The sequence below is a fragment of the Orycteropus afer genome, unplaced genomic scaffold, assembly GCF_000298275.1.
Source record: "Orycteropus afer afer isolate SDZICR_OR568_19922 unplaced genomic scaffold, OryAfe1.0 scaffold00443, whole genome shotgun sequence".
Taxonomy (NCBI): Eukaryota; Metazoa; Chordata; class Mammalia; order Tubulidentata; family Orycteropodidae; genus Orycteropus; species Orycteropus afer.
The window spans coordinates 490,353-517,837 of record NW_006922030.1 but is presented as its reverse complement, the minus strand read 5'-3'; the positions used below and the strand labels follow the sequence as shown (position 1 = coordinate 517,837).

The following is a 27,485-nucleotide window of genomic DNA, read 5'->3' as shown; positions in this document are numbered from 1 at the left end:
TGGGCAATCCTACTTCTGTAGTGATACTGCTTCAGAAACCCAAGGAGGGGTCGCTATGAGTCGGGGCCGACTCAACGGCACATAACAACAACATAATCCAAGCCATGGTATTTTCAATTGACTCATATGTATGTGAAAGCTGGACAATGAATATGGAAGACCAAAGGAAAATTGATGTCTTTCAATTGTGGTGTTGCAAGAATACTGAAAATACCATGGACTGCCAGAGGAATGAACCAATCCGTCTTGGAAGAAGTGCAGTGGTCCTCAGAAACGAGAATGGTAAAACTTCATCTCATGTCTTTTGGTCACGTTGTCAGAAGGGACTATACCCTGGAGAAGGATATCATGCTTGGTAGCGGGTCAGCAAAGGGGAAGTCCTTCAACGAGATGGACTGACACAGTTGCTGCAATGATGGGCTCAAGCATGGCAGGGATTGTAAAGATGGTGTAGGACAGGGCAATGTTTCCTTGTGTTGTACAGATGGTCGCTATGAATTGAAGCTGACTAAACAGCACCTGAAAACAACAACAACATATGTGCAGCCACTGTGCTGGCTGATACTAGTGAAGAGTAAAAAGAAGTAACCAAACCAAAAGCATGTGATAAAAACAATAAAGGGGAAAATACAGAGTAACTATGAGAACAAAGAGGAATAGGAAGAAGTTCCTACAGGATGCTATCTAAATTGAGACCTGAAGCAAGACAGAGAGGTGACCAGATTAAATGTGGGGGGGAGCAGGATTAGGGTAAACATTTCAGGTTGAGGGACAGTAGGTCCAAAGGCTCAAACAGGAAATGAGAAAGGATACAACACTTTCTTAGTCAGTATGTCTGCGGTTCAGATTCTGACAAGAAGGGAAAATTGAGGTTGGAAAGCTTCCCATCTATGCACTCCTTCTTCGTTGTTGTTGTTATGTGCCGAGTCGGACCCGACTCACAGCGGTCCCTCCTTGGGTTTCCAAGGCAGTTATCACTACAGAAGTAGATTGCCCAACCTTCCTTCCGAGGAGTGGCTGGTGGGTTTGATCCGCCAGCCTTCCCATTAGCAGTCAAGTGCCTTACGCACTAGGCTACCAGAGCTCCCTATGCGCTCCTTGTTGTGTTGTTGTTGTTGTTATGTGCTGTGGAGTCAGCCCTGACTCATAGCAACCCCTCCTGGGGTTTCCAAGGTGGTATTACTATGGAAGTAGATTACTTCCAAGGAGTGGCTGGTGGGTTTGAACAGCTAGCCTTCTGATTAGCAGTCAAGTGCCTTAGGCATTATCTACCAGAGCTCCTTTCTAATTCCAATTTCCTTGAGTGATCTTAACTACTTTACTGTTTTAAAAACACTGATGTCTCTCCATCTCTATTTCTAACACTCCCCCCTAAACTCCAGGTTCTGATTATCCAACAGTCTACTGACCATCTCCTATTAGATGATTCAGAAGCATTTTAAACTCAACATGTCAAAGTTTCAGCAACTGCTTCTCCCAAGCTCTGTTCAAATACTTTGTCTTTTTCAGTCCCTAACTTGTGGAACTGTATCATGATCCAGACAGCATGTTCTGAGCTGTTAAAAGAATGATTCTCTCAGCTCTGTCACCTTCATTAGAAGCCTTTAAAAGCTCACACAACTTGGAGACATTTGGTTAACTGACATGCAGAGGTTTGCTCTTCAAACCCAAGAGACAGAGCTCAGGGCACGGTGCTGCCAACTGAACAATGTCAAAAATAAGAATTAAAGAGAAAAGGGGAGAAAAATGTTTTGGAAAAGTAAATTTTCTTTCCTTTCATGGGCAACCTGACAGACTGGAAGCCATCAAAGAAGTCTGGACAGTCTGCTGTAGCAAATTAGATCCTCAGAGATAAGAAATTTAGTTATTTGTGGATTCTCTCTGTATACTGTTAGCCAGTATCTGTCCTGCAGGCAGTTTATCTTAATTAAATCCGGATGGCACAAATTCCCTCATCTGCAAAAGTCACCTGCCTCCAAGCTTGAATTTCTCAAATCTTACCTCCAGGAATCAATGCCAGGATCTACCTAAACAGCAGTGTTAATTCCCTGCTTCTGATTCCCAAAGTCTAAGAGAGTCCCCTAAGGAGAAAGACCAAAGTCCTCCAGGTTGCACAAGTCAGACTTCTCACCTCTCGTCACCGGACGCTTCATATACATTCTCACAAAATCTGACCACTCACTGTTTCTGCTGCTTCATTTTTCTCTGCCAATGAAAACACCTTTCCCTCGCCGGTAATGTTCTTCTACCTGTAACTCCTATTCATTCATCAGCAACCTTCTCTAAGCGGGCCTCCAAAACCCCACCCCGCAACGCACACAGAAAAAGACTTCATCTTTCCTGCAGTGCTTCTGTTTTTGTAAAACTTTCATCATTTTATCACAATGTACTGTAACTCTTTTAATACGTCCCTCCTCCTGATGACTGTAAACTTTTAAAGAACAGGAAAAACGCCCCATTGCAGTCTCGTCACTTAAGCATTTTTCCTTGTTTTCATCCGTTTTTTTCTCATCTAGCAGCCCCTCACCTCACACTCCCAGCCTCCACTAACTTGACTGGACAATCTTTCACATCAATTTACACAGCAGTTTTTGCTAGGCCCTCCCCCACCCCCAGCCCCACATCGCGTATATCGGTGCCCCAGTCTGGTGGTGCGTTTAGCATCATGCCCTGCCCGCTGCACTGGACCCACGGAGCTCCGGGTCCGAACCTGCCCGCTTCTCTCTTCCTCTCTCACAAGCCCCTCTCCCGACCGACACCTCACCTGGACCGTCGCGCGGGAAGTGCGGATGGATCAGCGTCACCAAGACTCGGCCAGGTGTTTCAGATTGACACCCTTCTTTTTCGGGCTCGGGGGGAGGAGCCGAATAAGGCTAAACCGGTTCTCCTGCTGTTATTGGCCTACTATGATCATAGCCCCGCCTCCTCATTACTGTGATTGGCTTAAGCCGTTGTCCGCATCGTGTGACTTATCAGCCATTGGCTCTGCAGGTGGAATGAGGATAGTGAGACCCGGACGTACAGCCAGTGGCCGGCGCCGCTGCACTCCTATAAGCGAGGAAGGGCCAGGGCTGGGACCGCGTGAGGGGGCGGGCCCTGACGGCAGACCCACGCAGACTGCGAGGGAATTGTCATGGCAACCGCTCTCGTCGGTAGGTTTCCACACCTCGATGGGTGCTGCCCCGGAAGGCTGCATCATGCTACAGTCTCCCTATTTGAGATGTGAACCGTATGGCAGGCACATCGCCGAAATCCGGGAAGAAAATAGTATAAATGAGATTTTAAATGTTTTTGCTGTATTATTTATAGGCGGCCCTGCCTTCGTGTAGTTTATCCCAGATTTGCATCATTCTGAAGTCCACCTTTGTTTCCCGAGCAAACTATCCTTTAATAAACTCCTCTATATGAAACTTGGAGGATTTCAAATGCAATGTAATCGCTGCAAGCACCCAGGGAGGCACTTGATAACTGTTCCATGGGCAAATGAGAAAGCCTAAGCTTTAAAATATGAAAAAAAAAAAAAAAAAAAAAGACCCAAACTCACTGCCATCCACTCGATCGATTCATAGCGACCTCTCCTTGGGTTTTGGAAGTGGCATCTCTATGGAAGTAGATTGCTCAGTCTTTCTTCCGAGGAGTGGCTGGTGGGTTTGAACACCAGCCAGCCGTCTCTTTAGCAATCAAATAAATGCCTTAGGCACTGTGCCACAGAGATACCATGGTTAAAAATTTTAAAACTCCCCGGAAGCTCGGACAATGCTCCAAGACTTTTGGGTATCTTATCATTAAATCAAGATGCTTGGTCACAGTGATGAAAGCATTCAACTGCTAACCAAATAGCTCGGTGGTTCAAACCCACCACCAGCCTTTCAGCGCGAGAAAGAAAGCGGCAGTCCTCTTCTGTATAGATTTACAATCTTGGAAACCCTTTGAGGGTAGTTTTCTTCTGTCCTATAGGGTCACTGAGTTGGAATCAACTTGATGGCAGTGGGTTAAATCAAAAACCAAAACTATTGCCATATTGATTCCAACTCAGCAATCCCTGTATACTAACTTCATTGATCCTTTAAGAATGCCCCTTCCTGTTCTCCCAAAGACCTTTGCTCACTTTGAAGTAACAGATGGTAGATATTTAACCTAAAAGTTTGTTTTTCCAAACTTGTATCTCTAGCATTTTGTGTATTCTATGCAACTTGTTCTTCTGCACTAAGTATATAACCTTTAAAGAACCTACTTTTTTTTTTTTTTTTGATCACAAGATTGTAAGTGGCATATAAATAAAATACTGCTTTGCCATAGTTGGCACTTTTCTCACTTTTGATAGTTGATCTCTTTGTTAAAACCTTATTGTTTCTGAAATCATTATCACCCAATTGGGATCTCACTGATCTCAAAGCCTTTAAACATGCTGCCTCCTGGGAGCAGGAAGGCTCTGTCCTAACCCAGCACGTAGGCAGAGAATTTCCCAGTGTTGCAATCTCTGTGCTGAACAGTGAGTAGTTGAGTTCTGAGACTGGGATAAGGGGAGAGATGATACACTTCCATCCCCATCTAGCCTCATCTTAACACCATCTCTCAATACTAAAATACTGTGTACTCGGTTCAGAGGGTTTAATAATATATGCACTTCAACTTTCAATTAAGGAAACCAAAATTCAAAACAAACTGCCTGCCATTGAGTGGTTCCCAACTCATAGCGACCCCTCCTTGGGTTTCTGAGGCAGTATATCTATGGAAGTAGATGGTCCAATCTTCCTTCCGAGGAGTGGCTGGTGGGTTTGAACTGCCAGCCTTCTGGTTAGCAGCCAAGTGCCTTAGGCACTTCACCAAGGAAAGGGGTTGCCTTTTGCAAATTCCCACAAGAAGCCCATTTGAGGTACTGAAGGCCCTCTGTAGTTTCTGCTGTTGATTCTCTCCTCCATGTCTTTGCTCAAATTGGCTTTTATGCCCGTTTTAATCACCCACACCCTTCCCTGGCCATTACTTCAGGTACCATCTCCTTAAAGAAGTGCCTTTTTGAGGGAGATGTCCCTTGTTAGCTTCAGAATGACCTCTACTTATTCATCTAACTGCCTGATGTATCGGGCACAGATTCTTTGTAACATATTATGACACAGAGGTCTTATCAAGTGGAAAGAAATGGTACTTGTTCCCTGAGGCCCTGGTTCATCAGTCAGTTCCCAGTCTTTAGGAAGCCTATGCAGGAAGGTGACTCGTATGGGGTAGTGAATGCTTTAGAGCACCACCCAGATTCCCTGATTCAGGACTGAAATAAACATTTCTCCAGCTACTGAATGTGAGCAGAGAGCCACCTTTCCCAAGAGCACTCCCTCTTTCCAGGGCACAGCCTGAGTTCAATGACTGGTTGATGCAGAGGTCTAAAGGTCCAGCCATTTACCTCCACTTAAGAGTACTCTTGGCCATCCCAGTGCTCCCCCTAATATTAGCTGAGGTTGTTAGTGTTTGACTACACTGCAGCTCAACTTTTTCCTCTACACAAACTGGCTGTCTTCTTTCACTTAAAAAATAAAACAAAACCAAAAACAGTTGCCACATTGCCATCAAGAGTATTACAACTAATAGCAACCCCAAGTTTTGTCAGAGTAGAACTGTGATCCATAGGGCTTTCAATGGATGATTTTTTTTTTTTTGGAAGTAGGTCACCAGGCCTTTTTCTCCAAAGTGCCTCTGGGTGGACTTGATCCTTTCAGCTATTAGCTAAGTATGTTAACCACTGGAGTTTAAACGGAGAGGTTAAGTAACATCCAAGAGCACACTGGTGACTGCCAGTTAAATCTGACCCCATGTTGTTGTTATGTGCATCGAGTCGGCCCTGACTCAGCGACCTCCCCTCTTGGGTTTCTGAGGCGATATCACTATGGAAGTAGATTGCCCAACCTACCTTCGAAGGACTGGCTGTTGGGTTTGAACCGTCAGCCTTCTGGTTAGCAGTCAAGTGCCTCAGGCACTACGCCACCAGAGCTCCTTGACCCCATAGTGCGTATGTTCACCACTAGACAGAAGGCAGGAGTTCTTCAGTGAGCTAATGATTAACACACTTAGCAGATAATTGAGAGGTAAGTCCAACCAGAGGCACTTTGGAGAATGGCCTGGCAACCTACTTCCAAAACGAAAAAAAAAAAAAAAAAAAAGGCAGCTCTGGTGGCAAAGTGCCTAAGGCATTTGACTGCTAACCAGTAGGCTGGTGGTCAAATCCACCAGCCACTCCTCAGAAGGAAGATCTATTTCTGCAGGAGATACCACCTCAAAAACCCAAGGGGGGGGACACTATGAGTCCGAAACACTCAACGGCAGTGAGTTTGGTTTCAGGTTTGTATGTAAAATAGGTATTACAATATTTACATCTCAAAATCTGTTGCAGAATTAAATGAGATAATGTATGTGAGGCCCATTATAGTGTCTGGCACACAGGAAGTGCCAACTATATGTTGTTTACTATGTCTGGCTTAGAATCCTACCACAGTAGTTATGTTTTCTAAATTAAAGCAGGTGTCTACTGGTGTCATTTTAGAAAAGAGAAAATAAGTCACAATGAGTAACTGATAAAGGTGGATGCAAGCCCAGAACTAATTTCCATGCCCATGGGCTTTCATATATATCATACTGTTTTCTCCATAACCAAAGTATAGTGAAGCCAGAGTTAGTACGCTTGAATCTTGACTCAAATTGTGCTTCCACTCTTCCATGTAGCCGCCCCTCCAAAAGGAGGCACTAGCAGCCATACAAGTCAGGAGGAGGCAATTTGCTCAACACCAAACTGAAATGCAGGCAGGCTTACACAATGCTGTGTAATATTATACTATCCTAACACCTGATACTCTAATACCCCCAAGAGGCAGGAAAGCAGAGGAAAGAAAAGCCAAGGGGACGACCGAGCGAGCAGCGGCAGGGATCCAGGTAAGGGAAGGGGTGGAGAGGTTTCCAACAGCTAAGGGAGACAAACTTCTCTGTCAGTTTGTCATATCGTGGTGGCTTGCATTTGCTGTAAGGCTGGAGGCTGTGCCACTGGTGTTTCAAATGCCAGCAGGATTGCAAATGGTGCACAGGTTTCAAAGCCACTTACAGACTGAGACAGACAAGGAAGAAGGAAGAGGCCATCCACTTCTCAAAGACTGGGAGAGACCTGTATCATTAGAGTAGAACCAACCTTACTGATAGGAATAAAGTAAAGCTTTTGAGACCTCCATTTGCTGACATGGCATGACTCGAAATTGAGGAGAAACAACTGCAAACATCCATTAATAATCAGAACATGGAATGTAAGAAGTATGAATCTAGGAAAACTGGAAGTTGTCAAAAATGAAATGGAACACGTTAAGATTGATATCCTAGGCATTAGTGAGCTGAAATAGACCAGTTTTGGCCATTTTGCATTGGACAACTATGTGATTTACTATGCCAGGAATGAGAGTTTGAAGAGGAATGGCGTGACATTCATCATCACAAAAGATATTTCAAGATCTGTACTGAAGTACAATGCTGTCAGTGATAGGCTATCTGACCTGAAGTACAATGCTGTCAGTGATAGGCTATCTGTACTGAAGTACAATGCTGTCAGTGATAGGCTAATACTACTATTACCCAAATTTATGCACCAACCACCAAAACTAAAGATGAGGAAACTGAAGATTTTTATCAACATCTGCAGTCTGAAATTGACCGAACACTTAATCAAGATGTGTTGATTATCACTGGGGACTAGAATGCAAAAGTTGGAAACAAAGAAAAATCACTGGTAGTTGGAAGATTTGGCCTTGGTGACAGAAATCATGCTGGAGATCGTGTGATAGAATTTTGCCAGACCAATGACTTAATTCATTGCAAGTACCTTTTTTCAAGGAACTGACGGACAATCCATTGAGATGTTTCAACAAACAGATGCTCTACTAGAGGCACTCACTTGGTTATGCCAAGAGATTTGGAAGACAGCTACCTGGCCAACTGACTTCTAGAAGAGATCCATATTTGTACCCATTCCAAGGAAGGGTGAGCCCACAGAATGTGGAAATTATCGAACAATATCATTAATATCACAGCAAGTAAGATCTTACTGAAGATAATTAAAAAATGGTTGCAGCAGTATATTGACAGAGAACTTTCAGAAGTGCAAGCTGGATTCAGAAGAGGACGTGGAACAAGGGATATCATTGCTGATGTCAGATGGATCTTGGCTCAAAGCAAAGAATATTGGAAAGATGTTTACTTTTGTTTTATTGACTATGCAAAAATATTTGATTGTTTGGATCATCACAAACTGTGGACAGCATTGAGAAGAATGATAATTTCAGAACACTTAATTGTGCTCATGAGGAACCTGTACATAGATAGACCAGGAAGCTGTCATTCGAATAGAACAAGGGGACACTGCATGGTTTAAAATCAAGAAGGGAGTGTGTCAGGTTTGTATCCTTTCCCCATATTTATTCAATCTACATGATGAGCAAAGAATCCAAGAAGCTGGACTATATGAAGAAGAATGTGGCATCAAGATTGGAGGAAGAATCATTAACAACCTATAATATGCTAATACAACTTTGGTTGCTGAAAGTGAGGATGACTCGAAGCACTTACTGATGAAAATTGAAGACTACAGTCTGCAGTATGGATTACATATAAAGAAAACAAAAGTCCTCACAACTGGACCTATAAGCAGCATCATGATAAATGGAGAAAAGATTGAGGTTGTCAAAAACGTCACATTGCTTGGTTCTACAATCGATGCCAATGGAAGCAGCAGTCAGGACATCAGATGATGTATAGCCCTGGGCAACGCAGCTGCACAGGACCTCTTTCAAGTGCTGAGGAACTAAGATGTTTCCTTGAGGACTAAGGTGTGCCTGACAGAAGCCATGATATTTCCAATTGCCTCGTATGCATGTGAGAGCTGGCAATGAATAAGGAAGACCGAAAAAGAGTTGATGCTTTTGAGTTGTGGTGCTGGCGAAGAATGCTGAAAGTACCATGGACTGCTAAAAGAACTAACAGATCTGTCCTGGAGGAAGTGCACCCAGGATGCTCCTTGGAAGCAAGAATGGCCAGACTTTTTCTCACCTACTTTGGTCATGTTATCAGAAGGGACCACTCCCTGGAGATGTCATACTTAGTAAGGTGGAGGGTCGACAAAAGAGGGGAACACCCTCAATGAGATGGATTGACACAGTCGCTGTGGCAGTGGGCTCAAGTATAGCAAGGATCGCAGAGCTGGCACGGGATTGGGACAGTGTTTCGTTCTACTGTGCCTACACTATGAGTCAGACACGACTTGACGGCACCTAACAACAACAATACCTGATAATATTGAAAACAAACAAGTAAACAAACAACTCACTGCCATCAAGTTGGTTCTGACTCATAGCAACCCTTCCTTGGGTTTCCATGGTGGTATCTCTACGGGAGTAGAGTGACCAGTCTTCCTTCCAAGGAAAGGCTGGTGGCTTTGAACTGCCAGCCTTCTGGTTAGCAGCCAAATAATGTCTTAGGCATTATGGTACCAGAGCTCCCCCTGATAATATAAGAAGTCTCAAAACTCATTAGCAGCTGACAGTATAAACACCCGAAACCATAAGGTAGAAGGGGATATAAGAAGATAAACGCCAGGAACCAAATGTCAGAGTTCATAAAGAATAGAGACTCTGGCACATAAATACCATCTACCTTAACCCTGGCCATCAATGCTTTCAGCCAGAAGGAGAAGATCTAAGCACAGTAGGCAGTAGAGTTGCTTTACAAAGGGTCCAACTATGTACTCTGCTCAAATTTGTTTCCTTGGCCGGAATTCTAAGATACCTCTCTGCCTTAACTTCTGGCTTCTTTCTTTTTCTTACAAGCCTAGAAAGCTTCTACAAGCCTTTTAAAAAAAAGGTTGTTTCAAATTTGGTGTGGGAAAAGAGTGGTTGGGTACGATCAAAGCCTCTGATATCATGGTTCTGACTGGCAAGACAAAGAGGCATCTGACTAAGTAGTTAAGACTTCGTTATTGTAATAGACTGAGAATATAAGAAAAGCTTTTAGTTTCATAGAGAATTTCATGGATCATTAGTGTCTTTGGAAGTGATCAGGAAAGTGATCACAGTTTTCTTGGTGCCCCTCTCAAAAACACCCAACAGTGCTCCAGGTTCATCTGATCCTCAGTGTAAGTTTGCTGACAATGAATGGATGTGCTTGGAGGCCACACTAATGCAGAAATTCATATTTTCATCAGGTGAATGCAGACTTTTTCATTTTTTTGATGAAATTCTTTATATTTCCACTTACAATGGAAAGTTCAAGTAAGTATTAACTATGGTTCTATGTTTAACCTTTTAAAGTAGTTTTCTAATGAATAGCTAGAATATCCCATCACCTCCTTCCTTCTCTTTCTCTTCTGTGTCCAGCACATCAACTCTTCACCCCAGTCCTCTATTCTCATTTCCTCAATTTATTTGATATCATCTCTGATATGGTGTCTGGTATCTCTGATCATCTTTATCTGGTATTACCTCTAGTATAGAGTAGATATGTTTTTCTTTGACTTTCTTTTTGGTCACATTATACCTGTTTTATTATCTGTGTCCTGCTCACCATATTAGGGACAGAGGAATATAAAAACTTTAAATTTCACTAATCCTTGGGAGATTTTCCTTCAGTCTCTCTCAAAGAAAAATTTTCAGTGACTTCAGTTATTGACTTAACAACCATGTCTTACAGGTTCCTTCAGCAACAAATTTAAGCTAGTTTTTTTTTTTTAAGTTAGAAAACAGAAATTTTACAACAGAATAGAAAGACTAAGTAGGCAACTATCTTAACAGCAAACGAAAAAGATAAAAATCAAGGACACTGTGAAACAAATAATATACAAACTTTTATTCAAATATAATTCAAGAAAGACAGGTTTTGGTCATTTTTAAAGCAAGATTCGTTGAAGATCTCAGAAAAATTCTATCTGATCAACACACATGGCTATTCACAGAAAGTTATCTCTTCTGTTAATAGCAGTTAAATCTATACACACAGAGAAAATCCTAAGACCATGCAAATTCAATTGAGCTCCAAACATTCATTTATATTCATCAAAAACCTGCAGTAAAGTTCATGCCAATGTATCACATTAAGAAAACCATTAAAAATACACACCAAACAGGACTAGACTAACTAAAGAAAATAATAAATAAGCATAATTTAAACTTTATTTTAAAAAGTTTGGCATCACACATATTCAAGTGTGTTATATACCATGTTCATTCCTCAGAAGTGGCATTTTAAAGTGTTAAGCATTGTTAAATATCAAAAAATACAACTCTGTTTTACAATGTAGTACTGGCATAATTCAAAGTACTGTGCCAATTATAAATAGTATAATCAAGTTTCAAACATCTTTTCAAACATACTTAAAGGAAAGCATATACACACATTTATATGCACACAATTTATGATACTCATGTAATCAAATATGTTGTATAAAAGCAAACAGTTTTATCCCTCAACTAGTTTATATAGTTACACAGATTTTAATACCCGTTCCAAGATTTTCAGTTCTTGGATACACAGATTTTCAGGAGAAGGAACGAAGATAAAATTTAAGTTTATGAGAACACACATTACTTTATCCTCCTTCACAAAATAATCCATAGTCATTCAAGGTTGGTAAGAACCAGTCTTTGTGAAAGCAACTGTTGTTTAAAGACTACAGACTAAGTACTGCAGTCCAGGACTTTTTCATTAAAATTCAGTCAGCTGCTGCTCATTGCAGAAATAGCTTACATAGTGCTTCTACCAAAAATAATCTTCAGTATCTGAGGCCTATAAAGGCAGACAATCTTATCTTCTGCTGAGACTTAAAATGCAGCTATAAGTGGAGAAGTGCTAGATTCTCAGTCACTTCAGAAATACTTGCTGAAGACTGTTTTCTCATGTATGAATATGCTGAAAAGGTCCTTCAGGCTCATAACGGTTTATCAATAACTGTGACCCCTAAACAAAGAAACAAAGAAATAAAGCAGAAGTCGCAGGTAGTATTCTGTATCTCCAAGAAAATACTGAATTCTTTATTTTATTACTAAAGTAACAGGAACTGAACAAATTATGATGTTTCACAATCTCTTTCTTACACCAATCTAAATGACAATGAAACCTGCTTAGTTATATATAGCAGGACTACCATTTAATCCAGAACTAGGCTTTTGCCCTTTTGTAAGTAAATTTAAAGGAAAAAATTTTACTCAAGAAATACCAAAATCCACCTAACATTCAAAGAAGTAAAAGATAACTTACAGGAGTAATTGGTATGTTCATTAATTTGACTGTGGAGAAGGTTTCAGAGATATATACATATGTCAAAATTAATCAGATTGTATACTTTAAACATATGCTGTTTATTGTCAACTATACCTCAATGAAGCTGTTAAAAAAATTCAACTAATATTTAGGCACGCTATTCTGGGATCCTGCTATATACAGCTCTTCTATAGGTGTCGTTTGGAATGATGCATAAACAATAGTGATGGTTAATTAGTATAAACTTTTTCTTCCACTTCTGCATCAATTTTGTCACTAACAGATTCTAATTTATAAGGCAATATAAATAGCTATCATCTAAGAATTAACATGCAGCATATAATTTTAAAGGCTCACCATCAGTGCCTAATTTTCTAAAACAATCGATTTTTTATATTTATCAAAGAATATTACTGTTTCTACTAAGAGACTGGACCAAATAATACATTATTCAACCAGTGCTATGCTTAACAAAGAAATTATTTCACAGCCTCAGTGTAATACTACCTCATGGGGCCCTGCCATGGGGAGATGCGGTAGGGGTCGCATTTCTTGGCTCTCTACATAATTAAAGCCTTGCCACCTAGTGGGTATCACTCTACTGCAAGTGGATTTTGGCCATATGAAATTCTGTGATACGATTCTGTACTACCAAGATTTTAGATTTTGAATACAAATGACTATAGAGTCACAAAATATACTGGTTTAATTTCAGAATACTGTACATATATCCAATTAATTATTTTAATGATAAAATATACTTTCAAAAAAGACTTCTTGCACTGCCAAATTTTTAATAATACTTTAAAAATAAATTTTTCTTAGTTATAAAAACCATACTGATGTAATTTTTTTGTATTATAATAGACTGTAAGAAAATTAGACAAGTATTACCTGCATAACTTCTCCCTGTGCTCATACAAGACGACACAACTGTCCACTTATCAGTTGTTGGGTTATAATATTCCACCGATGCCAAGTTACAGGAGCCATCATCCCCTCCAACTACATATAACAGACCATTAACTGCACAAACGCCTTAAAAAAATTTACAGAGGGAAAATAATTATTTTAACAATTTGGATTAATATGAATAGCCCTCTACATGTTTGGTGAGATGATCCAGAGACATTTATTACCTTGAAACAAGGCAAGAAGAAAAGATGGTGAACATGCAAAGAATTCCTTTTATATGTGAAAGTCTGATACCACTTCTACGTTCCTACTATACATCAGTTATGCAGTACTTGCTTTATATATGCATAATTCCATTTAATTTTCACAATCTCATTTAACCTTATTTTATAGATTAGAAATTATTTTCATCCTCACTGTACACAAAAAGAAAATTAAAGTCCATACAAGCCTAGAAACTTTTCCAAGGTAAGCTTTGTGGTAATCCTAAGAGAAATGTATGTATTAGTAGAAGATAGGAGTTCTGGTGGCATAGCAGTTAAGGCATTTGGTAGCTACACAAAGGTTGTTGGTTTGAACCCACCAGCCACCTTGTGAGAGAAAGATGAGGCAATCTGCTTCTGTGAAGATTTACAGCCTGGGAAACCCTATGGGGGTTTCTGTCATATAGGGTCACTATGAGTTGGAATCAATTAGATGAAAATAGGTTTTTAGTAGAAAATAAAAATTATTCTTAATTTTAAGTATTATACTGAATAGCTGTTTTTTCTCCCTTAAAGGTAGAAAACAAGATTATTTATTAGAATATTAACATAACTCATTTCTCACAAAAACTCTAAACTCTAGAAGTATAAAGAAGAAAATATCACTTCTACTTCAATATTACCTAGAATAACTTCCATTAAAATTTTGATCTTTACTCTTCTCTTTTTCTCTATGCAAACATACTCAGATACTTCTTTTTTAAATCCCAAGTGGCTCACACTACACGTTATTTTATTACCACCCACTTCCACCAAACAATATATCATAGACATCTCTCCAAGTTAATTATATGGATCTATAATAATTATATGATCTATATCATTCTTAATGGCTGGATATATAATAATACAATAATCTATTTAATCATCTTTTACTGATGGAAATTTAGTTCTTTTTTTTTGCTCTTATCAACGATACTGCAATGAACAGGATCACTCTGTATACTTCCTTGCATTTTGTCTGGGATAGTTAAGGTTCTGTGTCAGTTTGGTTGGGCCATGATTCTTAGCAGTTATGATGTAATCATTTCTCATGATGAGAGCTGATATAATGTATTTACCTCCATGATAAGATCTGCTATGAGCACCCAATCAGTTGAAAGGGAGTTTCCTCACAGGTGTGGCCAGCTTCTAATATATATCTGGCAAAGATCTGTGGAGTTTTACTTGAGATTCTACAACTAGCTCATGATTACCTGGACTTGAAGCAGTGGCCTGCTGTACTGACTGCAGATCTTGGGTTTGTTGCCTTTATAGCATGTGAGCCAATAAGCTGTTATTTGATCTGATGATCTTGAGTTCATCAGCCTCTGTAACTATGTGCATCAGGAGAAGCCTCCAGCTTGACATGTGACCCACTCAGAGGAAGAAGTCAATCCCAATATCCTTTTGACTAGTTTAGATATACATTCAAAAGACTTCAACTTTACTAATCACTTTACAACACTTACATTCCTTTCAGGTAGGTGAGAGCCAAATCTCTTTGCCAAAAGGATATGCTGTTGTATTTAGGTGCCAGTGAGTTGGCTCCGACTCACAGCAACCCTATGTAAAACAGGACAAAACACTGCCTGGTCCTGTACCAGCCTTTATAATCCTTGCTATACCTGAGCCATCACTGTAGCCACTGTTGTCATCCATCTCGTTGAGGGCCTTTCCCTTTTTCACTGACCTTCCACTTTACCAAGCATGATATCCTTCTCCAGGGAATGGTCCCCTCCAATAACATGACCAAAGTAGGTGAGATGAAATCTGGCCATTTTTGCTTCCAAGGAGCATTCCAGCTGCACTTCTTTCAGGACAGATTTGTTTGTTCTTCTTTCTGGCAGTCCATGGTACTTTCAGTATTTTTCACCAACACAACACAAAAGCATCAACTCTTCTTCTGTCATCCTTATTCACTGTCCAGCTTTTACATGCATATGAGGCTGTTGAAAATACCATAGCCTGGAGTAGGCAGGCACACCTTAGTCTTCAGAGAGACATCTTTGTTCTTCAACACTTGAAAGAGGTCTTTTGTAGCAGATTTGCCCAGTGTAATATGTTGTCTGATTTCCTGACTGCTGCTTCCAATGGTGTTGACAGTGGAACCAAGTAATGTGAAATCTTTGATAATTTCAATCTTTTCTCCATTTATTGTGATGGTGCTTACTGGTCCATTTATGAGGATTTTTGTTTTATGTTGGGGTGTAATTCATACTGCAGACTGTAGTCTTTAATTTTCATCAATAAGTGCTTCGAGTCATCTTCAGTTTCAGCAAGCAAGGTTGTGTCACCTGCATATCACAGGTTGTTAATGAGTCTTCCTCTAATCTGATGCCACATTATTCTTCATATAGTCTAGCTTCTTGGATTATTTGCTCAGCATCCAGAGTGATTAAGTATGGTGAAAGACACAACCTTGATGCACTCCCTTTCTGATTTTAAACCATGCAGTTTCCCCTTGTTCTGTTTGAACGACAGACTCCTGGTCTATGTACCGGTTCCTCACAAGCACAGTTAAGTGTTCTGGAATTCCCATTCTTCTTAACGTCATCCGTTATTTGTTATGATCCACACAGTCAAATGCTTTTGCACAGTCAATAAAACGGAAGTAAACATCTTTCCGGTATTTATTTTCAGCCAAGATCCATCTGACATCAGTAATGATACCCTCAATTCCAGGTCCTCCTCTGAATCCAGCTTGCATTTCTTGAAGTTCCCTGTCAATACACTGCTGCAACTGGTTGTGAATTATCTTCAGGAAGATTTTTGTGTGTGATATTAATGATATTGTTCGATATACTTTCCTGCAAATAGTTGTTCAGCTCAGTTTACCTCATCACAATTAAACACATACTAGAACCTATTGTTGTTGTTGTTGTTATGTGCTGTCGAGTCGGCCCCGACTCATAGCGACCCCTCCTTGGGTTTCCGAGGCAGTTATCACTACGGAAGTAGGATTGCCCAACCTTCCTTCCGAGGAGTGGCTGGTGGGTTTGAACCGCCAGCCGTCTGGTTAGCAGGCAAGTGTCTTAGCCACTATGCCACCAGAGCTCCCTTAGAACCTATTACAGATATGCTAAGCATTATAAGAATGGTTATAATCTAGTTCAAATTCACTTCACTTTCCCTCCACACTTGAAATCATAATTACACTTATGCAAAATTTTGAAATATGACTTGTAAATTTCTTGCTATTTCAACTTTCCACAGACCCAGTGAATCTCTCTCCCCATTTAAAGCTGAACATATATCCTCCTCTCTTTGCCAGGTTAGCCCCCTTTTTTCTCAATTTAGGTACTTGTGTGAGGTCCTCATCCTGGGATTTTAAAAAGGAGGAGCTGGATAGATCTCATCTGAAGCTTGTTTAGATTTTAAAATACTTTTTTTTTAGTACATATAAATAACTGAAAAACAGCATGTTCAGTAGGGTTGTATCTTGTAAATTATAGATGTGAATTATTCAAATTCCATTATTTACAAAAAAAATAAAATACTTAACTTTTCTGACAAAAAAAAACAAACTGAAGACCATGCTTTCATATTTCCTTCTCTTCCTAATGACTATGTAAATAAAAAACCTCAATTAACTGTTGTGCAATTCAAAATATGAAATATCTTTTTGACAGAGAACTTAGGAGATGTCTCCATTCCACATCCCAACCTTTCCCATAAATTTTTTTCAAAGAGCAGGACAACATACATAAATTATCTCCTTATTCTTTTGGTTGGAAGAAATAATCTAGTTTTGAATTGAAAATGATAGAACATATATTGTTGTTGTTGTTATGTGCCGTCGAGTCGGCTTGACTCATAGCGACCCCTCCTTGGGTTTCCGAGGCAGTATCACTACAGAAGTAGGATTGCCCAACCTTCCTTCCGAGGAGTGACTGGTGGGTTTGAACCGCCAGCCTTCTGGTTAGCAGTCAAGTGCCTTAGGCACTCCAGAACATATCTATATCTATAGATATAGATATAGATATATAGATATATATAGATATATATAGAAAAAAATAAGAGTATTCCAATCTTTAAGAAAATAATAATTAAAGTTGTAAATAAGTTTCCTAACTTAGGCAGAAAAATATGCACAACTTACTGTGTTTTTTCTAAAACACAATACGTATTAGAGTCACACACTTATTTTACTTAGGTCCTAGATTTGTGGTTCTGACCTTGTATAGGTGAGAGGCTTTTAGCACCTTGCAGATAAAATCGACTAAGTGAGATGCAATATCAAGTGGAATTAATGATAATTCTGTTCTGTTTCTGATAGCCTTTGCAGTCCCATGTAATTAGTATCCCTTAGTAATTGCATTTAAAGAGAAATTAAGAGTATTTTTGGTGTCTTTTGCAACATCATCTAATGAAACACAAGAGTTTCAGAATCACTAGGAACTTACATTGGATATGGGAAACGGTACCACAATAACGGCATTTTAAAGATGACTAGCATTTCTTAAAACACCAACTAGCTATCTTGAATCATTTTCTATTTATATTTCCCTCCTATGAATCTTCTTTTTAAGCAGTTAGATTGCTAACCTTGATGACCTTTGCTTTCTTAAAACTATTTTGCTGTTGTTGTTGCTTTACTTCTATTTTCTGCAGATCTTGAACTATATTAAATTCAGGCTACCCTTCTCAGGCTTCCCCCCACCAGATTTTGATAATAATTAGCTTTTTAACCTGTTAAAATATTTACTTAACTAGACTAAGTTCCCTGAGAACTGGGATCATAGCTTATTCATCTCTGATCTCTAGAACATGACACATGGTGGGTACCCAACAATGTTTGTGGTACAAACAAATAAATGCAAATATTAAAGAGGTCTCCAACCCTAACTAGTTAGTTTCCATTATCAATAAAGAGTAGTCACCAGAAGAAATTATAGGTTAACTAAAGTGTTACAACAGTATGTTGTGTTTCAGACACTATGCTAGGGCTTACTATATAGAATTACTATGTAAGTTTCAATTTTAAAGAGCTTTAAGTCTAATAGGGACCCACATCATTAAAAGAACGATAAAAATATACAGTAATACTGGTAAAACTTTCAATAAAATTCAACATAAATTTCACACTATTAAACTAGTCCAATACCTGCATTTCTTCTACACATGTTCATATCTGCAACCTGCCTCCATCCATTGGTGGTGGGATCATATACTTCAACACTTTTTCGTACTAAAGGGCCATCATGACCTCCCACAGCATACAATAAGTTGTTTAACACACCAACGCCTATAAAACACAAACAACCAAACTACAGTACAGAAAAATGGTCAAGTAATTTATAAAATATTAAGGTTTATTCAAATTAATAGTTTGTTGTTGTTGTTGTTATTTGCCGTCGAGTCGGCCCCAACTCATAGTGACCCCCTCCTTGGGTTTCCGAGGCAGTATCACTACGGAAGTAGGATTGCCCAACCTTCCTTCCGAGGAGTGGCTGGTGGGTTGGAACCTCCAGCCTTCTGGTTAGCAGTCAAGTGCCTTAGGCACTATGCTACCAGAACTTCTCAATATTAAAGCATACAATTTAAGAAACAGAGATGAACTGACAATTTAAACCAGAATCCCAATAAGAACTATTCTGAAGAAAGAGGTCTATGAAACAAAATAAGGAGCCCTGGTGGTGTAGTAGTTAAGTGCTCGGCTGCAAACCAAAAGGTCAGTGGTTCAACTATAACAGCTGCTGCTGGAAGGAAGAGGTGGCTGTCTACTTCTGTAAAGATTACAGCCTTGGAAACCCTATGTAGCAGTTCTCTCTGTCCTATAGGGTCACTACGAGTTAGACTCTAGGAATGGGTTTGATTTGAGTTTTGGTCAAATAAGATAAAAATAATATGTCGGTTGAACATAGAGAAGGAAGAAGTCTTTTAATATAATCTTTTGAAAACCAAAAAAAAAAAAAAAAAAACAAACTCACTGCCATCGAGTCAGAACCGACTAATGGCAACCCCTCCTTAGGTTTCTGAGGCAGTATCACTATGGAAGTAGATTGCCCAACCTTCCTTCTGAGGAGTGGCTGGTGGGTTTGAACCACTAGCCTTTTGGTTAGCAGTCACATTTAAAATGATGAAATGTAAAATAGTATTAAAAACATAAAATTCGAAAGAAATGAAGATGAAGACTAGATCTTAAACAAGTTCCCCAGTAAGCACTAAAGCCAAAAACTGGAAAAGAATGCCAAATAATACAAACATATAAGTGAAAACAAGAGGACATCTTTTAATATAGCACCTAGAAATTAAATTTTACAACATGAAATTTAAGTGTAGCTACCTACCATTACCTGAACAATTCAAACATCATTTAACAGTTATTAAAATCAGCATATATTTTCAGATAATATAAAGATTCCGATGGATCATTTCACTTTTTAAAGAATCCATATAATTTTCCTGTTTCAATTGCTAAACAAGGTTCACACTCACCTGCTCCACTTCTTCTGGTACTCATTTCTGCTATATAGGTCCACTCATTTGTTGTAGCATTATAGCATTCTACTGTGCTAAGACATTGACGTGACGCTCCATCATAACCCCCTACAGCATAGAGCAAACCTAAAAATGGAATCACAAGGAAAGCCGAGTAAGTAAGAAACTGCTTTTCCAAATTATAAAATATTAATATATTTTCCCCCATGGCACTTTCCTCTGAAAGTGTTACTGATTTTCATGACTATATTAAGACCTTGACTAACAATGACTGGTGGAGTGATCAAGTCATACTATAAAGATATGCAGGGCAGATATGATTATGTTAAGTTTATATTTTCATTAATAATCTGACTGACACAACATAAAGTACACTTATTGTATTTTTGGATAGCACTATTTGGTAAGTGAATATACATCCTGGAAAACAATGAAATATCAAAGCTATTTTAGTGAATTTTAAAAAAACTTTAGTACAGGGATACAATGGAATATTATCCAGGAATAAAATGAAATGAAGCACTAGCATATGCTACAACATGGATGAATCCTGAACCTTATGTGACATGAAAGAAGCCAGTCACAATGGGCTACACAATGTATGATTCTATTTATCAAATGTCCAAAGGAGACAACTCCATAGAGACAGAAAGCAGATTAGTACTTGCCTGTGGCTGGGAGGGACAGTGGAATAGGAGACTGATAACTAAGGAAAATAAGGTTAATTTTTGGGTAATGAAAATATTTTAAAATTGACTGTAGTGATGAATGTACAACTCTGTGACCACACTAAAAGCCAATGAATAGTACACTTTAAAACAGGTGAGTTGTATGGTATGTAAATTATATAAAGCTGTTAAATATATGTGTGTGTGTGTGTGTGTGTGTGAGTGCAGGGAATTACACTCATGGTGGGGAGGAGGTGGAAACTCACAAATTTATTAAGCCAATATAAAAATCACACCAAAAAATAATACTTAGAGCCTTCCTTAAATTCTGTTTGAAGACAAAATAAGATTTAATCAAGTAACTTTGGTAATCCATCCACTGGATGTAAACAGTCTTTCTTCAGATGGAGTATATATCACCTGATTTACTACCCAGATAAGTATATTAAAATCGGCCGACAGTCTTATGTAGGACACAATAACACACACACACACACACACACACAGATAAAGAAAGAGAGTGCTGGTGGGTTTGAAAACCACCTTTCTGGTGAACAGTCAAGCACTTAGCCACTGCACTACCAGTTGTATAGGTAAGTTCATATGGGTAAGCTAATTTTAAAAACATTTCATAATAATTACTACTTTCCTTTTTTTTTTTTTTAAATGATCATTTGTTTATCCATTTCCAACAATCAAGAAGACATATGTATCTGGAAATGTCACCTGAAAGAACTGTCAGCACCTACCTCCCACAACCCCTACGCCAACACTGCTCCTCCTTGTGTTCATTGGTGCAACATGAAACCACTCATTAGACTTTATGTTATATGCCTCCACAGATGACAGACCTGTAATAAAGCACGTAACTCTTTATATCCTCCTCTAAAAAGAGTTTGTTCTTTTTAACATACAGATTTTATTAAAGCAAAATACTTCACATGTTAAATTGTGCTAAAATTAAAAGAAGAAAATGGTGGAATGTAAATATAACAATTATACAATAAATAGGAATAGTTTCTTTCCCAAAGGGCTCCTCTCAAGCTAATGACATTTATTAGCTTTATAACACTGCTAAGGTGACTGATACTGATGACTAAGCAACAAAATGTATATAATTAGGATGCTTTTCTCATTAAGGAATTCTTGATGCACTTTTAAAATTTATTTTTAAAATATAATACGGTTAAAATTCTCAAATATCTCTTAATATTGTCAGAATTCGTTCCATAAACATGGTTCCTGTGTTAGTTCAAAGAGCAGTATAGCAAAAATGAAAAGGAAATTACCTGTACTCCCATCAAAACCTCCCACAGCATATAACAATCCATTTAAAACAGCAGCTCCCAAAGTGCTTCTTCGGTCTCGCATATTAGCAACACTGGTCCACTGATCCTTCACGGGGTCATAGGAATCTACAGTGCGGACTCTTAATGAGCCATTAAAGCCACCGACAGCAAAAACAAGCCCAGCCATATACACCATTCCTGTAAAAGGAACACAGAACTTGAAAATGAATATGGCATCAAACTATAGTATCTATCTAAAGATTCCTTTCCAGTAAGTCTACTTACTTACAGTAAGTTGCTGTCAATATAAGTTACCTGAGAAAGGATTCTGATTGAATAAGTTCTAAGAAACAGTATTCATTTGCAAAATTACATAACTACTACATCGTTATATGGTTATTAAAATGCTATGGTCAAAAGTCTCAAAAGCCCTCAGAGGAGGTAAGTCTAGTCATCCTGGAGAACTTTCTGAAACATGGTACCCTCAAAGGAGAAGCCAGGGTAACCTTGCTTGGGTGCTGTAGATTGGAGTCAGCACTGCAGTTAGAACGTGGTCAGGTGAGAACTAACACACAGGTGGATGAGAGCCCAAACCAAGGTCTCTGAGCGAGCCTGTGATAAATGTGGGGACAGTCACCCAAAAATCAGCTTGTCAGAACCATGCTGGTAGTCTAATGCCATGTGACCCCATGGAAGAAATATCTGACCAGGCTACCTTCCCAGAAACAGGACCTAGCCACTGAGGTCCTGGGGGGGGGTCAAATAATAAATAAATAAATAAATAAAAGAGGATCAGAGAGGAACTCAAACAGATAAATAGAATGGGCCATTAGACCCAGCAGATGGCACTGCCAGACTTAGATATTCTCAAGTATCAAAACAACCCTTAAAAATGTCAAGGAATCACTAAAGGGCAGGACCCTATGGGACACAGGGCAGGAGCAGAGGTCCCATTTGACCAAGTATAAGGATGATGCTAGCTACTGATCCTTAATAAACATACCCCAAACTCCATCCGAGTGACTTCTTCCTGAGAAACATGCTGTAATAATAATTCACTTATGAAATTACTTAAAATAATCACAAATTATTTAAGTGAATAATAAAAGCAAAACTCGTGGGAAAAAAATGTTATGTTATAGCCTGGGGTATTAGTTTGACTCTTGGCCTTTTCAAATATTTATTTAGAAGCTTAAATAACAAAACAGTAATTTCTAACTACTTGAATCTATAGAAATCTTCCATGGCTTTCAATTTTGAATATTCCATTGAATGTTTTTAAATGAAACTTACATATGTGTCTATTAGTATATGGCATATGAGCTATGAATGATTTTTACATTTTTAAATGGTTGAAAAAAAATGAAAGAATAGTATTTCCTGACACGTAAAAAATAGTATGAAATACAAATTTTAGCATACAAAAATAATTTTTTTTATTGGAACTAGCCATACTCATTCATTTACATATTATCTATGGCTGTAGCAGAATTTAGCAGTTGCAACAGAGACCCTAAGTCTCACAAAACCTAAAATACTTACTCTCTGGCCCTTTAAGAAAAACTTTGCAGATCTTTGGGCTAAAAAGATATTAGAGGATCCCTGAATGGGGAAATTTGCTTGCTAGACTCAGGGTTTCAACCACCATCTCACTTTGTTCATGCCACTATCCCGACCTCAGATACTCTTCTCAACACCACTCTGCTTTCTTAAACAGTCAAGACCCAGTCCAAATTTCATGTTCTCTATGAGGCCTACCCTAAGTTATTTCAGCTTAAAGGAATTCCCTCCAGTTCCGCAATCCCTAAGGAGCTCTGTTAGCGTAGTGCCTAAGGCACTTGAGTGCTAACTAGAAGGCTGGTGGTTCAAACCCACCAGCCACTCCTCGGAAGGAAGGTTGGGCAAATCTACTTCCATAGTGATACTGCCTCGGAAACCCAAGGAGGGGTCACTATGAGTTGGGTCTGATTCGCCAGCACATAACAACAACCACCACCACTTCAATCCCTATAGCAAGTAGCACCTAAAAGGTGCATTTGGGGTTACATCTTACAGTCTGCAATATTCCTTCTTTAAAATGTCCATACTTCCATTGTTTTTAATTCTGTACATAAACCTTCTGCTAATGTCACTGCCCAAGCAACATTATTAAACTACCTGAGGGCAGGAATTGTGCCTCACATTTCTTTGAACCCCAGCAGAAAGCACTGAAATCATCAGCAGTAAGTGCTTTACTAGTTTCAATGTTTTATATGATGTTTGTATTTGAATGTCATCAGGTGAGACATGTACCCCTTTCTCCCTACTGTCTTATTCTCTGGTGCTTTAACACTCTGGAGTGTGAAATATATGGGTGTGCAGTCCTTTACATGGCATTAAAATTCTTTACAAGCCAAATGGAGCTTTGGAAGTTATGTATCAGGTAAAGAAGTAACTTTTCAGTCCCTGATTCAAACAGGAAGTGAATAATAGTCAAGCTGTTGTTGTTGTTGTTAAGTTCCGTCGAGTCGTTTCCGACTCATAGCAACCCCATGCGCAGCAGAACGAAACACTGCCCGATCCCGTGCCAGCCCCACAATCCCTGCTATACTTGAGCCCATCATCGCAGCCACCGTATCAATCCATCTCCTTGAAGGCCTCCCCCTCTTTCGTCGACCCTCCACCCTACCAAGCATGACATCCTTCTCCAGGGAATGGTCCCTTCTTACAACATGACCAAAATAGGTGAGACGAAGTCTGGCCATTCTTGCTTCCAAGGAGCATTCTGGCTGCACTTCCTCCAGGACAGATCTGTTAGTTCTTTTAGCTACTTCCTGATAAATCCAGAATGTCTGAAAAATGCTATGGGCAGCAAACTAGCAAATGATCAAGGGTAATAATACTCTCATGTAAGCACAAGTTACAGCTTTCCAGTAAGTCGTGTCTTTTACATCTTTTAGCAGATTTTTAACATTTCCTTTATCTGGTTAGGGAGATCTGGTGGCGTAGTGCCTAAGGCAATTGACTGCTAACCAGAGGGATGGTGGTTCAAACCCACCAGCCACTCCTCTGAAGGAAGGTTGGGCAATCTACTTCCGTGAAGATACCGACTCGGAAACACAAGTAGGGGTCGCTATGAGTCGGGATCTTGGCAAGTTTATTCTTAGGCATTTTATCTTTATTGGTAGAAATGGAGTTTTCCATAATATTTACTAACTAGTTTCTTAATTCACATCTGATTCCTGTAACAGTGCCCTCTTCATTGTTCTTACATGAAAGTATTAGTACTATAAATGTGACAATTTACCCTAATTATTTCAGAATAGCCAGAAAATTCTTATTAAAAAGAAGAGGAAGGAACCAGCCCATTATATATTAAAAGATTAAAAGCATAGTAATTAAAACAGGTTTGTTTTGATGCATTAACAGGCAAGGTAAATCAAATGAAGAGAATAGTAACTTCAGAACAAAACCAAATAAATGTGGAAATTCAGTAAATGTTAAAGGCAACATTTCACATAAGTCGAAACAGGCAGATTAGTCAACAAAGGATGTTGGACAACAAGCTAGGCATTTAAAAAACAAAATCTTTACTTCCTTTTTTTTTTTAATATTTATTTTATTTTTAGTGAAAATCTACAGAGCAAAACATGCACTCATTCAACAATTTCCACACATATGGTTCAGAGACACTGGTCATGCTCTCACTCTGTGTCAACTCTCTCCCTATTTTTTTTTCTTCTTTTTTTATATTGTGATTTGGGTGAAAGTTTACAGAACAAATTCATCTTCCACACAGCATTTCACACACGTTGTCTCATGACATTAACTACAATTTACCCCAGTGCAACAGCTCCCCTTCCACTTCTTCCTGATACTTACCTCTTCCCTGTATCCATCCCTCCATACACTCCTGCTCCCTGAGCTGTCTCCCTGTGCATAAACAGTCCCTCTTTCTCCCACGATTGTTCTCTCCAAGGAGCGTATCTACCTCAGGTACATGTTCAACTTCTATGCCTATCTTTTGTTTGGCTGGAAGCCACAGTGTGGGTTCAATTCCAGACCTGAAGGGCAGCTAGGGACCATAGTCTAGGTGGTTCCACCAGGCTCTATCAGACCAGCAAACCTGGTTCCCTTTTTCTCCCCCCCCCAAATGATTTTGAGTTTTGTTCTACATTGCTCTCTCTCTCTATCCAGGATCTCCTACATAGATCCCCCTGAGTGGTTGACAGTGGTACCTGGGCACCATCTAGTTCTTCTGGTCTCATAGTCATATAGGCTATGGAATGCATGGTGTACCAGTTACGAGGGCTAATTGTTTCCATGAATCTTTGGTTTTCTTCATTCTTCTTTGCTCTGGATGAGGAGATACCCATCATTGCATCTAGATAGTTGCTTGCAAGCTTTTAAGATCCCAGTTGCTACTCGCCAAAGTAGGAGGCAGAACAATGTTTTGTGTAGTATGTTTTGTCAATTGAGCTTGATGTCCCCTGTGACTATGATCTCGAGCCCACAGGTTCAACAACCCGCTCCCTCTGGGTAGCTGGCTGTGACCAAGAAGTGACTACAACCTTGTCCCTTGTCAGCTCTACTATATCGCTGGGAATCCTTACAGAATATACAAATACATTTGTAGAACCATTGTCTGCCAACCTTATACATGGTCTTGGGTACACTCCCTGCTGCACAGACATACCTAATAGTTCAGCCTGCCTACCCACCTATCCACCCGCATACCCATGTTTGCCTTCACTGACAACACAGTACTATATGCGCAAAAGTGTTCATCTTTGTTGTCTGCATCTCCCATGTACCTCTCTAGTCCTCTTCCTCAGTGCCATCATGTTGATAACTCACATTTATTTGAGTTAGGGAGAATTCCATCTTTTTCTATGTTTTGGAATATTTTGAGTAGGATTGGTATCAGTTCTTCTCTCAAAGTTTGGTAGAATTCTCCGGTGAAACCGTCTGGGCCAGGACTTTATTTTGTTGGTAATTTTTTGATGACCTGTTAAATTTTTTCTTTTGTTATGGATCTGTTCAACTTTTCCATATCAGTCTGTGTTAGTTTAGGTAAGTGGTATGTTTTTAGAAATCTGTCCATTTCTTCTAGATTTTCAAATTTGCTGGAGTACAGTTCTTCACAGTGTCCTATTATCCTTTTGATTTCAGTTGGTTCTGTTGTGATGTCACCTGTTTCATTTGTTATTCGTGTTATTTGTATTCTCTCTTTCTTTTCCTTTGTTAAATTTGCCAGTGGTTTGTCACTTTTATTAATCTTTTGAAAAAACCAACTTCTGGTTTGTTGATTTTTTCTATTGCCCTTCTATTTTTTGTTTCATTGATTTCTGCTCGAATCTTGATTATTTCTTTTCTTTTGGTGACTGTAGGCTTTTCTGGCTGTGCTTTTACTAATTGTTGGAGATGTCGATTTAAAGTGTTGATTTTGTCTCTTTCTTCTTTTTTGATGTGTGCATTTATTGCTATAAATTATCCTCTAATCACTGCTTTTGCTGTGTTACAAAGATTTTGGTATGTTGTGTTTTCATTCTCATTTAATTCAAGGAATTTTTCAATTTTACTTTTTATTTCTTCTCTTATCCAGTCTTTCTTAAGGAGGGTGTTGTTCAGTTTATATGTGTTTACTCTTTTTCTGTTGCTCTTCGTACTGTTGA

General features: G+C 39.0%; 1 protein-coding gene across 1 annotated transcript in view; it reads right to left on the bottom strand.

Annotated features, from left to right (window-relative positions):
- Positions 1-11,941: 11,941 nt before the first annotated feature.
- Positions 11,942-27,485, bottom strand: part of KLHL2 (kelch like family member 2) — a 180,346-nt gene continuing 164,802 nt past the window's right edge. Inside the window, exons 9-14 of the mRNA XM_007954203.2 lie at positions 21,832-22,029; positions 21,292-21,393; positions 19,872-20,000; positions 18,538-18,678; positions 13,168-13,311; positions 11,942-11,970 (exon numbers count right to left, since the gene is read on the bottom strand). Of these exons, the coding sequence (XP_007952394.2) occupies positions 11,942-11,970; positions 13,168-13,311; positions 18,538-18,678; positions 19,872-20,000; positions 21,292-21,393; positions 21,832-22,029 (743 nt within the window). The remainder of the gene's footprint in view (positions 11,971-13,167; positions 13,312-18,537; positions 18,679-19,871; positions 20,001-21,291; positions 21,394-21,831; positions 22,030-27,485) is intronic.